At 43.2% G+C, this 18,530-nt stretch overlaps 1 protein-coding gene across 4 annotated transcripts in view; it reads left to right on the top strand.

Annotated features, from left to right (window-relative positions):
* The window catches only part of GREB1 (growth regulating estrogen receptor binding 1), a 198,631-nt gene that overhangs the window by 74,442 nt on the left and 105,659 nt on the right, over positions 1–18,530 (top strand). For 3 of the 4 annotated variants that reach the window (XM_068280291.1, XM_068280292.1, XM_068280290.1), the window contains exons 5-9: positions 7,634–7,816; positions 9,307–9,438; positions 14,135–14,254; positions 16,815–16,940; positions 18,118–18,252. In XM_068280291.1, the coding sequence (XP_068136392.1) occupies positions 7,634–7,816; positions 9,307–9,438; positions 14,135–14,254; positions 16,815–16,940; positions 18,118–18,252 (696 nt within the window). Of the gene's footprint in view, positions 1–1,012; positions 1,087–7,633; positions 7,817–9,306; positions 9,439–14,134; positions 14,255–16,814; positions 16,941–18,117; positions 18,253–18,530 lie in introns of those variants that run through there. The other variant, XM_068280293.1, reaches the window with a different exon arrangement.

Genomic DNA, 18,530 nt, shown 5'->3' with positions numbered 1-18,530 from the left:
AGATTGACGGAAGCGAACCAAAATTCGGATCAATTTCATTAATTTGATCGGATTGGAGATTTTTGTCCATTAGTTTTCCCAAACGATCATTTACGATTGTTCATAAGAAGAAATGTTTATAATCAGCGCTGCGTAATATGTTGGTGCTTTATAAATACAATAAATAAAATAAATAAATCCATTGTTTGGCAAATTGTATCATTAGTGGCCACCTTAATACTGCCAGCAGTAGCAGGTCCTGTATTCCTGCCATAACAGGTTCCCTTTAAAGTTCTGCATAGTGCTGTTGACATGCAGCCCGTTGGTTAATGTATCATTGTGCTCCATTTGGCCAGGCGTTTTATAGCGCCATTAATCTTTATCTGGGAGTTTATGGTTTGATTTCACAGTTTTGTGTTTCCCTCCTGTTCTCTGACCCCGGCGCTCAGAGATAATATTTCGCTGGGCTCTCATGTCCCCGCTGCCTTTTGCATGGATGTTAAGCAGATGGCTTGCAAATACCTTGATTAGCGCCACAGATTGTTCTACCGTGTCGGGTTGGCTTGACCTGAGATGTCACAGTGACCTGTAGCAACCTGCATAGCGCAGCATGTGATGTTACCTCCTGCATCCGCAAATGCTTCCAGCACTGCCTGCCGCCATGGCAACCAGACAGGCTGCTCTATCAATGAAGACTATTAAAATGCCATCTACATGAGGCAGGGAGCATTGAAGCGCTGCCATGCTTCACTATACATGAAGTTTTTAATTAAATGGCTGATATTTTAAGAAAGTAAATTTTCTTCTTTGAATTGGGTTTGTCAGAATTTAAAGGGAACCACCACCTTATAGAAACCTGAGTTTATTTGACAAAAGCAATAAGCAATGCAACCTTGGAGCCACCAAAGTTAATGGCTGGATAGTGTACTTTAAGGGCTCTGCCTCTGACACAGGAGATGATCAGCGTTCAAATCTCGGCTCCTCCTATTCAGCAAGCCAGCACCTATTCAGTAGGAGACCTTGGGCAAGACTCCCTAACACTGCTACTGCCTATAGAGTGCTTCCTAGTGGCTGCAGCTCTGGTGCTTCAATTTCACCAGGAGAAAAGTATGATATAAATGTTGTTTGTTTGTTGTAATATTATTATTTAGTATTTATATAGTGCTGACATTTTCCGCAGCGTTGTACAGAGTACAATGTCCATAGTCATTTGCCTATGTCGTGTATCGTATAGTGTATGCATCGTAGTCTAGGGCCAATTTAGGGAGAAGCCAACTAACTTATCTGTATGTTTTTGTGATGTGGGAGGAACCCAAAGTGCCCAGAGGAAACCCACGCAGACATGGGGAGAACGTACAAACTCCGTGCAGATAGTGCCCTGGCTGGGAGTTAGTTTATCAATGGCCTAAATGCAGTGCAATTGTGGTTGATTGGCTAATTGTTTGTTGGGGGGGGTGTGGTATTCCTTTGTAAGCATGATTTGTTGAATCCAGTCAGTAGTCACGGTTGCTGTTTGATCCCTGAAGAGAGCTGTCCTGTGTTACATGACTGTTCATCGGTTGATACAATCTGCCAAACAATCGTTTACGAATGATTACTCATATGAATGATCATATGAATGATCAGAAATGATCGTTTGGGACCACTAAGAGACAAAAATTTGTAGTTTCAATGAGAACAATTCAATAAGAGAGATGTGCATAGCAGTGTTGGAATTAGAGTTGGAGCGAACGGTTCGCCTGCGAACGGTTCCATGCGAACTTCCGTGGTTCGCGTTCGCGTCCCGCAGGCGAACGTTTTCGGAAGTTCGGTTCGCCCCATAATGCACTATGGAGGGTCAACTTTGACCCTCTACATCACAGTCAGCAGGCCCAGTGTAGCCAATTAGGCTACACTAGCCCCTGGAGCCCCACCCCCCTTATATAGGGCAGGCAGTGGCGGCCATTACGGTCACTCGTGTGCCTGCCTGCATTAGTGAGAGTAGGGCGAGCTGCTGCAGACTGTCTCTCATAGGGAAAGATTAGTTAGGCTTAGCTTGTTCCTGGCTGCATACCTGTTCTGTGAACCCACCACTGCATACCTGTACTGTGTCTGTGAACCCACCACTGCATACCTGTTCAGTGAACCCACCACTGCATACCTGTTCTGTGAACCCACCACTGTATACCTGTTCAGGGAACCCACCACTGCATACCTGTTCAGTGAACCTGCCACTGCATACCTGTACTGTGAACCCACCACTGCATACCTGTTCAGTGAACCCACCACTGCATACCTGTTCAGTGAACCCGCCACTGCATACCTGTTCTGTGAACCCACCACTGCATACCTGTTCTGTGAACCTGCCACTGCATACCTGTACTGTGAACCCACCACTGCATACCTGTTCTGTGAACCCACCACTGCATACCTGTTCTGTGAACCCGCCACTGCATACCTGTTCTGTTCAGTGAACCCGCCACTGCATACCTGTTCTGTTCAGTGAACCCGCCACTGCATACCTGTTCTGTTCAGTGAACAGTTTGGTGTGTCAGTGTGAAGCAGTACCTTAATTACACTACCTGATTGATGTATACACATGCAAGATGTTTTAAAGCACTTTATGCCTGTCATTTAGCATTCAATGTGATTTCTGCCCTTAAAACGCTGCTTTGCGTCAAATCCAGATTTTTCCCAGGGACTTTTGGCGTGTATCTCACTCCGCCATGCCCCCCTCCAGGTGTTAGACCCCTTGAAACATCTTTTCCATCACTTTTGTGGCCAGCATAATTTTTTTTTCCCAAAGTTCGCCTCCCCATTGAAGTCTATTGCGGTTCGCGAACTTTAACGCGAAACCGAACCTTCCGCGAAAGTTCGCGAACCCGGTTCGCGAACCTAAAATCAGGGGTTCGGCCCAACTCTAGTTGGAATACAGGCATAGGATGGTATCCTCTGAAAAATTGTCAGCAATTGTTTGATCGTGGAAGATAATGAAAGCCTGTTTACGAAAACGCAAGGATCATGCTGATGGTCCTGCGGAAGAAAAGCGCTTTACAAATGTTTCATTGTTGTTGATGCTTACTTTTACAGCAGTGAGTTTTTCAGCAGCATATATCCCGCGGGACAAAAGAATTGAAAATCTAAGCCTTATGCTGAATTTCAATAAATACACAATTTATGCTTATTGTAGGAGATAAACTTAACTTTTAATACATATTTAAAAACAGGTGCTGCCTGTACTGCTTAGAATAAAGTTTGACATAAGAGGAGAGTGGCCTTCTATAAGTCTTGACACCCTTTAGCGACCGCAAGGTCCACAAAATCGGATTTAAAGGGGAAAACACCCTGACAATTTTGTGGCCCTAACGATCGCTAAAGGGTGTCAGACTTATAGAAGCCCACTCTCCTTTTATGTCAAACTTTATTGTAAGCGGTACAGGCAGCACCTGTTTTTAAATATATATTAAAATATTAAAAACATATTAAATATTAATATATATTAAAAGTTAAAGGGAACCTTAACTGTGACAAGAAAAAAAAGTTTCACTTACCTGGGGCTTTCTCAAGCCCCCTGCAGCCGTCCTGTGCCCTCGCCGGTCCTCAAGTGTCATCCGATCCCCCGCTGCGACTTAGTTTTGTTTTCGGTGACTGCCAGTCGGCTCCCGCTAACGCGTCCTATTGTTCGCCTCCCCCGCTGTGAGGCGCATCATGTGCAGGCGTAGGAGGCGTTGCCGGGAGCTGACTGGCAGTCGCCGAAAACAAAACTAAGTCTCAGCGGGGGATCGGATGACACTTGCGGACCGGCGAGGGCACAGGACGGCTGCAGGGGGCTTGAGAAAGCCCCAGGTAAGTGAAACTTTTTTTCCTATCCACAGTTAAGGTTCCCTTTAAAGGACATGTGCGAGGTGAAAAAAAGAATTGACTTACCTGGAGCTTCCTCCAGCCCCTGGCAGCCAATATGTCCCTCGCCGCAGCTCCGGTATGCCCTCTGTTGCAGTTGCCGTCCCTGCCAAGTCTTCTGCGCAAGGGCGTGGCCGTACCACTCGCGATCGCACTACGTGGCCTGGAGCGTTCTTCGCAGGTGCAGTATTTCTGCACCTGGATAGGACGCTCCAGGCCACATGATCGAGAGCAGCGCTCGCACAGTCGCAGAAGATGCCGACCTGGCAAGGTCAGCATCTTCATGGTCACAGTCATTCAAGTAGATCTGACAGAACCTTCAGCACAATAGGGGAAGCCATTGAAAATAACATGAAAGAGGGATCTGTCGTGTTCTGATTCATAGCGTTCATATTGCATCAACACGCTCTAGAATATTTCCATGTTCCAGTGCCTTAAAGTGGACCACAAGTATCATTTTGTTGATAACCGGTGTGTGTATAACCATAAACATACATATATCCAGGCACATCGCTTCTAGCCAGGACATCAAATAAATTATCAGGGAAAGGGAGGTGCCGAAGGGGGTGTTGCCGGAAACAGCAAAAATCAATTAACCCTTCGCACACTCACATGCAAACGCTCAAACAAATGCATTCACAGATTTACCCATCCAGGCACAACTGTCATCCCTACAGCTAAATTAAAAGCCAGGGTTTTAGTTCACAGAAGAATGCATTCTTATGCTTAGTCACCTATACTGCGCAGAAGTACCCAGGTAAACATAGGTGTCCTAACTCTGGCCCTGTAACATGCATAGTGCAGACATGCAAACACATTCATTGCATCAAACCTATCAATGGATTAGGAGCACACATCCTAACTTCCTCTCCTGGGAAAGACAGTGCATCTTACCAATCGCACAAGGGAGCTAACTTTATGTGTCCATGTGCACCATGCGCATACACCAGCATAAGCTGTCTGCATGCTGACAAACATACAGGGGAAGGGGGGAGTGCGATTGGTAAGATGCACTGTCTTTCCCAGGAGAGGAAGTTAGGATGTGTGCTCCTAATCCATTGATAGGTTTGATGCAATGAATGTGTTTGCATGTCTGCACTATGCATGTTACAGGGCCAGAGTTAGGACACCTATGTTTACCTGGGTACTTCTACGCAGCATAGGTGACTAAGCATAAGAATGCATTCTTCTGTGAACTAAGACCCTGGCTTTTAATTTAGCTGTAGGGATGACAGTTGTGCCTGGATGGGTAAATCTGTGAATGCATTTGTTTGAGCGTTTGCATGTGAGTGTGCGAAGGGTTAATTGATTTTTGGTGTGTATAACCAGGCATACAAATAAACTCACCGGTGGGAGACTTGGGCGCAGGATATAACCAATATATGGCTTATCCTGCTGCTGCACTAGTCCCGGCGGCGGCTTATCCCCCCTCCAGATCCACATGGATGGTGGAGAAATTACAGTGTTTTAAGGCTGCTTACACAGTAAGACGTTACAGGCGCACGTTAGAGCAGCCTGTAACGCTCCCCAACGCACAGCAATATAACTGCAATGGGCTGTTCACAGTGCCTACGTTGCGTTACATTGTAACGCTGCACGTCAATCTTAGAGTGCAGCATGCTATAGCGTTAGAGCGGCTTTGCCGCATTAGCCTGCTTGCACAGGTGCAGTGATTAGCCACATGGCTAATTAATATTCACTGCACTGTGCTGACGTCACTGGCGGGACCACGTGATGCAGAGTGTTCCGCTCACGTGGTCTCCACCAGCGCATGCGTACTATAGTACGCATCACGGGCGCATCAAAGAGCCGCTTAACGCGGCTCTTTGCTAACGTCCTCTGCCACCACCACCATGCGTTGCGTTAGGTGCACGTTATGCGACCTTAACGTAGCACCTAACGCAACGTCTTAGTGTGTAAGTAGCCTAAAAGTAACTTCAGCTCTGTCTTCTGACGGCGCCGAAGTTACTCACTGTGCGCCGCTATAGCCATAGAACCTATTACGGTCTATGGTGGTGCCCAAATCTCTTGACCTCTAACCCACATGTTCGTATAAACAGACCCTCAAAAGGTTATGATAAAACATGGAACTGAAAACACGGAGGTGCAGCAAAACAACACCACACGTTACAATTTTTCTGTTGGATTTTACTACAGTTCCATTAAAATGATCAAAATCAAATTAAAAGGTTATTTTTTATTTTCTATTGAGTAATCTGATCGAATTTCCTGTTTTTCTCGATTTTTGGGAGATAGATGTATTGGAAAATACAGACCAACTTTACCAAGAATTGTAGGGTGTGTGATGGATTGTCAAATTGTATTCAACCTGAATAACTGTACTATTCGGTACATAGAAAACTTGGTTGTTTGTATAAACAACAAAAAGGATGGAATTATGAAAGAGTATGTATTTGTAGGCAGTGAAAAGATGGAAAGAGTGTGTTATGGCATGCAGTGTGGAAATAATATACTGTAAGTTTGTGCATGGAAGAGATAGCTTTAAACAGTTCTGATCTAGCTCTGTATTGTGCCTGAAGAACAGACTAACCAGCAAGCTCATGGTGAACCAGAACTCATTGGAGAGTGTAAGGAGCTACAGTGGTCCAACAAGCCCCCTTACTAAAATGCTATGGAAAACAAAAGTTTGCTTTCTTAAAACAGAAAGTGTTTGTGATAATCCAGGTTGGAGTGAGTCCTACTCAATAGAGCCACATTAATCCATGCCATGCACTGATGAGGATCAATCAATCCTAAACAGTCTGTAAGCATGTTGGATTATTATAGCTCTGTGCAATTAACAAGCTGACAAATCATTGCATTCCAACGGATCTAGAGGTGTGTTTAGCTACTAGGGACGACAGTGATTTGCATACTTCAGCAGTGATGCACTGGGAGACATCTCAGAGCTCACTCCATCCTGAATTATTGCAAATTATTTCTGTTTTAAGAGGTACAGACTAACCAGCAAGCTCATGGTGAACCAGAACTCATTGGAGTGTGTGAGGGGCTACAGTGGTCCTAAAAGCCCCCTTACTAAAATACTAAGAAAAACAAGAGTTTGCTTTCTTAAAACAGAAAGAATTTGTGATAATTCAGGTTGGAGTGAGCTTGAGATGTCTCCCAGTGCATCACTGCTGAATATATGCAAATTAGCCATTGTACCCTTAGAAGCTAAACACACCTCCAGAACCGCTGGAATGCAATGATGTGTCATCTTGTTAATTTGTACAGAGCCATAATAATCCAACATGCATACAGACTGTTTCGGATTGTTTGATCCTCATCAGTGCATGGCATGGATTAAATTGGCTCTATGGAGTAGGGCTTGTAACACCGAGAGGTACAGACTAACCAGCAAGCTCATGGTAACCCAGAACTCATTGGAGTGTATGAGGGGCTACAATGGTCCTAAAAGCCCCCTTACTAAAATACTAAGGAAAACAAAAGTTTGGTTTCTTAAAACTTTCTGTTTTAAGAAAGCAAACTTTTGTTTTACATGCCTGAAGAAGAAACTGAAAGTCTTCAAACTTTAAACGGTCGTAATTTAGATTTTCTCAATATTTCTGAGTGATTTTTCACACCTCTTAGAACTTTTAGATGAGTGTCTAGTAAAAACAATTTATTTCCATATGAGGGGAGAAACTTATTAAGTCCAAAATTCATACCACTAGACTGCTGCCTGCTATGCCATTGTGCACACAACTATGTAAATAATGGATTATCTTCTATTGCAATGTGTGTAATTTATTTTCTCTTGTTCCCTCTTGATTAGGATTTAGTGGTAACTGCGTTGGCTGCGGAGAGAAAGGCTTCCGCTATTTCACTGAGTTCTCCAATCACATTAACCTCAAGCTAACCACTCAGCCGAAAAAGCAGAAGCACCTGAGGTATTACCTGGTGAGGAACGCGCAGGGGTGCCTAATGAAAGGAGGACTGATAGCCTGGAAGGGAACAGGTGAGACACTGTTGGAAATTAGACTTAAAGAGAACCAGAGATGACGAACATTACAGATTTATACATACCTGGGGCTTCCTCCAGTTCCATAAGCCTGGATCGCTCCCACGCTGCCGTCCTCCGCTGCCTCTGTCCGCCAGTACCGGGTCCCGTCATTTCGGCCAGTTGAGCCAGTTGACGCAAGCGCAGTGCGCTCCCTCCATACTGCGCAGGCGCATGCGTAGAGAGCTGGAGGGAGCCCCTGTGCATGCGGAAGACTGGTCGCATCCGGCGGAAGTGACGGGACCCGGTACCAGCGATAGAGGCAGCGGAGGATGGCGGCGTGGGAGCCATCCAGGCTTATGGGGCTGGAGGAAGCCCCAGGTATGTATAACATCTTTCTTTCATTTTTAATCTTTGTTCTTCTATGGTTCCCTTTAAGATGGCCATTAACGATACGACTCTTCAATTCAATCGTAATATCGATTGAATCAGTTCGAATTTCCGATTCATTCAATTAATCTAATCATATTGGATAGCAGTTTTCTTCTGTTAGTGGGCACGAACGATCAATATTACCATCAAATTGGAAAATCCTATCATTAACGGCCACCTTTATAAGGATGAAATGCTTTTTCAACTTTTACCAAGAAAATAGGAAACTTTTTCTTATGAGAAATTCCTCTCCTTGGTGCACATATGCACTTCAAAGCTCTGTGCTCACACCTGCCTCTGCTCTGCAGCTGAGAATGAGAGCATGGGCAAAGCTCCTCCCACAACCTGCTGATTGGATAATGCAAACTATAAGCTAAGAAACAAGCTCATCATGCTGGACTTCCCTTTTATAACCAAGCTTGCACTGTTATACTGGCATACACTAAACAACGGTTTGAACCATTTCTAATACTCTCTTCAGTGAAAGATTAACAATGAATATACAGTACAATATCTATCTATCTATCTATCTATCTATCTATCTATCTATCTATCTATCTATCTATCTATATATATATATATATATATATATATATACAGTGTGTATATATATATATATATATATATATATATATATATATATATAATCACGTCTTGCGTCCAGAAGCTGCCCACTGAAGCAAGGAGCTTTCCACTGAAGAACAAAGTACTGTGTTTAACTGTTTGAATGCTGTACTGCTACAATTTTTTTGTGGCAGTAGATTTTATGCTGAAAATAATCTTTTAGAGCAAGGAGGAAATGCAAGAATTCTAGACAGATCTCAAATTTTATCTAGCCAGCAGTGATGTAACGGATACATTCAGTGCTGTTTTTATGTAATTTAATTCTCATTATTCTCACAAGAGCAGCAGAGAATATTCTTTTTTGCGTGCAGTAATGTTTATTGTGTGCTGCTATTATTATTATTATGTATTATTATTGTTGCTAGTTTTATTTGCATACACATAGACAGCTCTGCGGAAAGGCAGGTCTGTATTGCACATGACAGCATTCTTGCCGTTTTGTTTCATTTCAGAGATGCGGAGCCACCACCCTTCCTCCAGCATGTGCTCCAATAGCGGGGGCCCCCTGCAGGACAGTAATAATCCCGCTATGAACAAGCTGTGTGATCCTCCTCCAAATGTGATTGGTGCCAATTCTATAGCAGGTAAGGTACAAATGAATAGTACAGGTGATCCCCGACTTCCCCAAGTCCCAGCATGTGTACCCGGCAGCAGCAGCAGTGTTAAACTTGCCTCCAAACCGAGACCAACGCTGTCTGTCCTCCGCTCTCCGCCACCTGCCGGCTCTTGTGCGCGGCATGCTTCCTGTATATCACATGACCAAACTTACTGTCATAGCCGATATTAGCTGCGTTTCACGTGAGTGCCCATGGCAGCACTAAGATTTATCAGCGCGCACTGCACAGAAATTTACTTGACCCCTCACAGCAGCTCCTGCCATTCCAGAACAGAGATCTGAGGTAGTTCAGTACTGCTGTGAGAGAAGCGTTTTCCCATCGACAATTTTTTGCATCCTTTGCATAATTTCAAACCACCACAGATTGTCCACCATTGACTTCATGTGGTTTTGCTATGTGCGCTTATCGGGTCCGGAAGACGAATGAGCTTGTGTGTCGCCATTGAAAAGCATTACATGTGATTTGGCATTGCGCAAAATTGCATATGCATTTCTACAAAGCCTTACTATTTACATGTGTGCACGATTGTTACAGGAAGTCACATAATTCCTATATGCATTTTGAGAATGATCGCTGTTACTGGGTGTAACAGTAATCTTTCTCATCATACAGGCATGAATTGGCTCAGGGGACACATGTCCCCTTCCACCAACCCCCCCCTCCTGCCTCAGAGGCCATCGCGATCACGTACGTGTGCGCTCATGATTGCGCATGGCACTTGCAACATTGCACGGACGTCACTCAAACACCGCTGCAGCTGAGGGGGTTAATTCACAATTTTTTTTCCTACATTAGCTTATCTTAACTACTTTGGCCTCCTGGACGTACTAGCTACGCCCAGGAGGCCATGTGCGCGTCCGCGCGCTCCCGCGGCCGATCGCGCACGTGCACGCGCACTCCCGGCCGCGGATCGTTAGCCCACGAATCAGTGTATCGGGCTATGCTGCCCGATCACTGATTCCTCTCCCCCGCAGAAAAAGCGACAGCTTCTCTCAGAAGCTCCGCTTTTTCTGGCTGTTGCGTCTCCCGTGCGTCCCTCTAAGCGTATGCTACGCTTAAGCTGGCCACTAACGGTCCAATTTCTAGCGAAAAATCGTTCGAGCGATCAGAAATTCTGATCGGACGAAAAATCGTTCACTACGCCATCAACTAACCAATCATTGCTTCCTATCTATCACGACCACCAAGAAAATCCAAATTTTCGTTTGACGAAAATTCATTCGGGCGACATCACTCGTTCATAATTGATTGTGTCCACCAATGGAGATTATTTACAACCAATCCGATCAGAATTTCTGATCGCTCGAACGATTTTTCGCTAGAAATTGGACCGTTAGTGGCCAGCTTTAGAGTGACGTCATGTAAACAAACTCATGGCCGCCATCTTGTGGCCAAAAAGTAATACTACATCTGAAATTTAAAAAAAATAAAAATTAACACACATTTACATTTTAAACACATTGTTTACCTCCCACCCTCCCAAAACTACCCAAATAAAATGTTTAATATAAAAAAAAAACCATTACAATAAAAAAAAAACATGTAAATATTTACCTAAGGGTCTAAACTTTTTAAATATCAATGTAAAGATGAAATATTTCTATATTTTTTTTATTCTAAACTTGTAAATAGTGATAGATGCAAAACGGAAAAAATGCACCTTTATTTCCAAATAAAATATTGTCGCCATACATCGTTATAGGGACATAATTTTAACGGTGTAATAAACGGGACATATGGGCAAATACAATACGTGAGTTTTAATTATGGAGGCATGTATTATTTTAAAACTATAATGACTGAAAATGGAGAAATAATGCATTTTTTCCGTTTTTTTCTTATTCTTCCTGTTAAAATGCATTTACAGTAAAGTGGCTCTTAGCAAAATGTACCCCCCAAAGAAAGCCTAATTGGTGGCGGAAAAAACAAGATATAGATCAGTTCATTGTGATAAGTAGTGATAAAGTTATAGGCTAATTAATGGGAGGTGAACATTGCTCGGATGCATAAAGTGAAAACGACTGAAGGCTGAAGTGGCTGAAGTCCACAATAAAAAAGATAATTCATGAGTTCAAACAAATAAAAGATTATTCATTAGAAAAACAGATAAGGAAAGGTAAGTCTTGAGATAAAACGGATAAGGAGAGATAAATCATAAGATAACGTTTTGTGAATTAACACCAATGTTTCCTAATAGGTGACAAAAGTTTAAAGCTATCAGCCAGGACAACTGTAATGAGAGGGATATGGAGGCTGCCATATTTATTTAATACCGGTTGCCTGGCTGTCCTGCTGATCATCCGCTCCTAATACTTTAGCCACAGACCCTGAACAAACCTATGCAGATCAGGTGTTTCTGATATTATTGTCATATTTGGCAATGATTAGTTGCATGCTTGTTTCTGGTGTGATTCAGACACTACAACTGGCATTGTTTAAAAGGAAAGAAATATGGCAGCCTGCCCTCAATATTCTTCATACTTTAGTTGTCCTTTGGGCTTGTTCACACCTAGAGCGTTTTCAGGTTTTTTTAAGCACCGGCGATTTTGAAAATTGCCCTAAAAGCGTTTGTGCAATGATTCCCTATGAGAGTGTTCACATCTGAGCGGTTCGATTCTGATCTGCTCCAAAAAGCGCTGCCTGTACCATTTTCAGTTTGATTTGGCTGAATGGAAGGAATAGGGAAATCGCAAAGCGCTTGAAAAAGCTCCTTGTGTAGTGATTACCTCAGCACTTTCATAAATGAAAACACATTGTATTTATTCATTTCTGGATGAAAGGGTTCACTTCCTGACTGACGTCAGGAAGTGAAATAAAAATTGCTCTGCTAAAGCGCTTAGAAAGGCTCTTATAAAGTGTAGGGAAATCGCAAAAAATTGCTCAGCGCTTGAAAAAGCGCTGGCGATTTATAATGTGAACATTGCCCAAAGAGCACTGAGTACTACAGATATATTTGTTTATTAAATAACCTCCCCATAAAGGTGGCCACACACCATACAATTTTTTTTAAATATCTGTTCAATTCAAGAATTGCAATACATTTTTCTGACTGATTGTAACATTTCAAAAATATGACCAATGTACCACACACCTATGTTCAATTTTTCCCCAATTATGATAAAAATGATTGGAAACTCTGAGAAAATTGCTAGGGTGTGTATATTAATAAATTGACAATCTAACACACACCATACAATCTTTAGAAAATTTAAGAAACATTGCCAGCATTCCGGATCGATAAAAATTGTACAAAACAGGAAATCGGATCGGATTTTTCGGGAGATCTGATCATATTTATTGAATTGCCGTAAAATCAGATCATTTTATTGTATTGCGTGTGGCCACCTTAAGGCTGGTTTCACAGTGGGACGTTATAGGCGCACGTTAGAGCAGCCTGTAGCGCAGCCCACCGCACAGCAATGAAAAATCAATGGGCTGTTCACAGTGCCCACGTTGCGTTACACAGTAACGCTGCGCCATAAGTCAACGTACTGCAAGCAGTACTTTGTAAGCGGCAGAGCCGCGTTAGACTGCTTGCACATGCTCAGTAACGTTGGGGAGGAGCGGAGAGCGGCCAGGCACATGGCTAATTAATATGCACTGCACTCAGTGACGTGCAGTGTTTACTTCTTGGAACGGCCGCTCTGTGCGGCGATTGGCCGGCGGGACCACGTGATGCCGCATGCGTCCAAGAGTGCGCATCACGGCATCACAGACGCCAGAGTGAGCTGCACAACGCGGCTCACTCTGACGTCCAAAGCAGGGAGCACCAGGCGTTGTGTTAGGGGCACGTTATGCGACTATAACGTCCCCTAAAACGCAACGTCCTGGTGTGAAACCAGCCTAAAGGGAACCTGAACTGAGTAAAATTATTTAAAATAAACACATAAGGTACCTTCAAATGAACATTAAATAGTTACCTTGCCATCAGTTCCTCTCAGAAGCTCATCATTTTCTTCTGACAACAATCCATTCCAGCTCTGACAACATTTTGTCAGAACTGAAATATATCAGTTGCTGTCAGTTATAGCTGAGAGGACAACTGATGTGCCAGGTAATATCCATGTTTCCCTATGGCTCAAGTGGGCGATATTACAGTTTAACAGTGTGCTGACCAGGAAGCTGTTATGGGGTAATGGCCATTTTCAAAATGGAGAACAGAGAATTCCTTTGATTACAGTGGACAAACGGGACACAGGAGAGGAGAAAGAGATGGATGAGTAGACTACATGGAAGGTAAGTATGATGTGTTTATGTTTATTTTGACTTTTAATTTTCAGTCCAGGTTTTCTGTAGTGTAGTTTACCGCTGGGGTGAGCCTCACTACTCCGGCCTGTACGGGATGCACCATCTTCTCTAGGATCGACCGATACTGAACCACATTTTGTAGTTACCGACAGTGTCTCTCTCACGCACACACATGCCTCGCTGCTATGCATGCTGGAAGATGTAGTCCCCAGATGCAAAAACATCTCTGTACACGCATCCTGGACTACATCTCTGGGGATGCTTTGTGGTGTGCGCACGATAAGGAGACATTGTCAGGAAGTACAAAATGCAGTTCGGTGGCGATCGATATGGGGTACCTTCATAACTGGATTTGGTGGTGGGTAGTCCATAGTCTGTTTTCTGCAGTGCACATACACATATCTCTGTCTTACAGGTGATAATGGATATGTACAGACACAGACGGGGGCATCATATCAGAATGTGAATGGCACATATTGCCCGCAACAGTCAGCAAAGGTCAATTCAACTTTAGCTGCCAAGCCTGCTGTTTTAGGTAAGCATATTATGTACAAAATGATACAACATGCAGACTTCATTTGTTCTGTATATAGTACAGGCAACGTGGACTCTACTTGAGACCTCCGTTTCTCCAAAGGATTTTTTTTTCTGCTTTTATCCGAAGCAGGTACAAAGGGTGCATATGGCAAGCGGTTAAAAAGAGCACCGCGCCGTTATTAGCGCCCACAGTATAATAAGAGCACACAATATTTTTTAAGTGCAGTATGCAAAAATCATACAGAAATTAATATAAGCTTGGAATCATCCTTTCCACAAGGAAAGTATGAGATCGTCAGATGTTTCTTAAAGGACAACTGTAACGAGATATGTATGGAGGCTGCCATATTTATTTCCTTTTAAAAAATACCAGTTGCCTGGCAGCCCTGCCAATCTATTTGGCTGCAGTAGTGTCTGAATTACACCAGAAACAAGCATGCAGCTAACCTTGTCAGATGTGACAATAATGTCAGAAACACCTGATCTGCTGCATGCTTGTTCAGGGGGAATGGCTAAAATTATTAGACGCAGTGGATCAGCAGGACAGCCAGGCAACTGGTATTGCCTTAAAGGAAATAAATATGACAGCCTCCATATCCCTCTCACTGCAGTTGTCCTGTAACACTTACTTACCCACACACAATATAGTCACGCCGTTACAGACTTCATCTAAAGCGCAGTGTGAATATGAGTCGGTGTGTGTTGATGAGCACAGTGTGTGTGATAGCCCGCGTCTGTGTTCATCAATCAGCCAGCATGTGTACCAGGCACCACGGTCTAACACCCTGCGGCCCTGTCCCCTCGAGTGTGCCTTAGGCAGGGGTGACATTTATGAAAATTGCGTATGTCTTGCCTAGGGACGCGCATTTAGATTCCACGGAATTGAAATTTCAGCATTTCCAAATAGAAATTGGAATTCCACGGAAATCCTATGTACTGCAACTCGGTAATTTTACCAATCTCAGAACTCGGAAGCATTGGACCAATCAAAGAATGCAGATTTTTTTTCTACAAAATTTAAATTTTAGACCAATCCGGTTTTTCCGATTTCCAATTTTTTTTTTTGCATTCTCTGATGCAAAAAATGACTAATAAAATACTCATCGGAATAACGGAAAATTGGGAATTAAAATTTCTGCTGAATCGGAAATGGGCATTTCTGACCATCCCTAGTTTTGCCACGTTGTAAAATTGCAAAAACAGACGGAATTTTTTCCTAGTGGCCCACAGCGATTTCCAGGAACCCTGTGCTATCGGGCATGTGATTTCCAGGAACCCTGTGCTATCGGGCATGTGATTTCCAGGAACCCTGTGCTATCGGGCATGTGATTTCCAGGAACCCTGTGCTATCGGGCGTGTGATTTCCAGGAACCCTGTGCTATCGGGCATGTGATTTCCAGGAACCCTGTGCTATCGGGCGTGTGATTTCCAGGAACCCTGTGCTATCGGGCATGTGATTTCCAGGAACCCTGTGCTATCGGGCATGTGATTTCCAGGAACCCTGTGCTATCGGGCATGTGATTTACAGGAACCCTGTGCTATCGGGCATGTGATTTCCAGGAACCCTGTGCTATCGGGCATGTGATTTCCAGGAACCCTGTGCTATCGGGCATGTGATTTCCAGGAACCCTGTGCTATCGGGCATGTGATTTCCAGGAACCCTGTGCTATCGGGCATGTGATTTTGGTGCAATTTAAAAACTGAAAATGTCTGGTACTTTATTACATGCCACATACGATGTGTCATTGATCTTCATTAGCTACTTTAATCATTGCCTTACCTGCATTTAAAGGCAGGCAAACGCTAGGAATGCATAATCTACATTTTGCAGTACAATTTTGCCTGCACTTTCCCCAAGTGTGACCTCTGCCTACTAGCCCTGGAAAATAATTGGAATGATTGATCACCCGAAAGTTTGCCCACTGTTCTCCTTGCCTATACACAGCTTTACTGAAGGAAGGATATCTTGTCATTCACTGTTATGAAATGCTCACATTGCTTTGCTCTGTCGCCACCTTGTGGGCAATTTAATTAACCACAGCGTAAAAAATGTGTTTTTTCCAGTTGCTGACTTGTTACTGTTTACAGTGGTTCATTTACTTATGCTGGGAAACATAGGTGATCCAGCAAACCGGGGTTGGATGTTTTTTACATTTTTGTCGTTCAGGTGGCAAATGTTTGCTGTTCTTATTAGGGTAACAGCAGAAAATACAACTGAATACGAAACTCCAAGGCACCGGGCAAAGTGGATTACTAAATCAGAAGTTTACTATATCATAAATGGTCATAATTAAGCACGTAAAGTATACCATAGTACTGTATCAGCGAAGGAGCTGAAAGTTTTCTTTTTAAACTGTTTTAAGATATATCATATTTTATGGGGTGCGCCTCATTTCCTTCCATACTATAACGACTCGCTGGAGACCCTATAACGTTATATAGGGTTATATAAGGTTATATATTTAGTCAGTTAACCTAGATTGTTTTGAACTGACAAAGGCTGATTATGACCGTTGCACTTGTCGCTTTTCTGATAGTTTATCTTTTTTATTTTCAAGGAAATGTAACAAACTCTGGCCCTCCTAAGAAAAGACATAAAGGTTGGTCCCCAGAATCCCCGTCCTCTGCTGATCCAGGCTTCCCACAGAACAGCATTGTTACCACAAATACCTGTGGAAAAGTGGGTAAGTATGCAGCCTTTTCCACAAAATTCATTAACAAAGTGTATATTTGTAGGAGCTAGTGTGGATGAGGAGAGCCAGCATTAAAATCCATAGGGACCAATCACAGCAACGTCTACAACTTGAAGCATTCTGATTGGCCGAATAGTGTGGGCGTATCATTGCTACAACCAATCTGAAACCTAGCAGTTTGAGAGGATGCTGTCCAGCCAATAACGTGAGGGGAATTTCCCTATGGACTTTCTCACTGGCTCACCCCAACTACATTAGCACCTATTTGTAAACTGCACCTGTAGCCTCACAGACTACTCCTGTGTTGTGTTATCTGGAATAAGAGTGATATAATACCCCGATTAAATATTGGGGAAAACATTAGACTACACTGTGGTGATCTGTTTTGACTTAGTCCATTAGGCTTCCTTGAAATGCTTTGGTCTGTTATATACAGAAAGGGCTGTGTTTTTATCGTACTGATAATATTTAGCTTGCTGTGTGCTGCAGTTCCAGGTGCTAGTCTGGTTAAAGGATACCTAAGGTGACGTGACATTATGAGATAGACATGAATATGTGCAATGCCAAGCACACAAATAACTAGGCTATGTTACTTTTTTACTTTATCTGTCTGAAAGAGTAAAAAATCAGGTATGCAAGTGACAGTTACTGGCCGGGCCGGACTAGTGTTCCCCTCACTGATAAGGAATTACAGCCATAAGACATTTTCCTGGTTGAAAATGGCTTCGGAGAGCAGAAAAGAGATAGAAAATGGGTCATAGTTCATAGGTTTTAGCTCTGGCATACTTCAATGAATGTGTCGTTGAGAACAAGCCATGAAACAGTAAAAACTTAAAAATGAGATGTAAATATAAAATAAAACTGCAGGATAGCTAAAAAAGTAATTTTTAGGAGAAGGAGGATAGATACAATTGTTTATCTCATGATTTTCTTTTCACCTTGGATGTCCTTTAAGGGAACGCAGCAGGAAAGTTAATAGGGAACAGTTCTCCAATCACAGCTCCCTCTACAGCAAGAAGCATTGTAACTGGTCGAATAGTGTGGGCATAATTTACTACAACCTATCTGAAATCTAAAAGTTTGAGAGGGTGTTGTCCACCCAATTACATTGGTGGAATTGTGTAAGGTATATACAGTATATTGTAAGGTAATCCCACTTGTATTGCAGATTCCACCTCTCTTCCCTGCCCTCCGCCAGCTACTCCTGGAGCTGTACTGACTTCTCTGCCGGCTGCAGGAGAGCCCGTCTCTGTGCCCAACAACCTCTCCAAGTCATCTATGATCACACCAGTGATTTTTAAAGGTACAGTCCCTCAATTCAGAGACAAAGCGCAGGACCCCATACTATGGCAAATACTCCATGGTGGTCTTCTCCAGATCTGTTCTCCTGTCCCACCAACATGTCATGTTTTGAGGATATCTGGTTAAATGAAGCACACAGCTTAGATTCAATTGACTTAAAGGGAACCTAAACTGTTGGAAAAAAAAAAGAGTTTAACTTACCTGGGGCTTCTGCCAGCCCCCTGCAGACGTCCTGTGCACACACTGTCACTAAGCAACCCTCCAATGTCGTCCGTCCCC

Source organism: Hyperolius riggenbachi, chromosome 4 (assembly GCF_040937935.1).
Source record: "Hyperolius riggenbachi isolate aHypRig1 chromosome 4, aHypRig1.pri, whole genome shotgun sequence".
Taxonomy (NCBI): Eukaryota; Metazoa; Chordata; class Amphibia; order Anura; family Hyperoliidae; genus Hyperolius; species Hyperolius riggenbachi.
The sequence above is the reverse complement of the archived record's forward strand: the minus strand, read 5'-3'. Positions and strand labels throughout refer to the sequence as shown.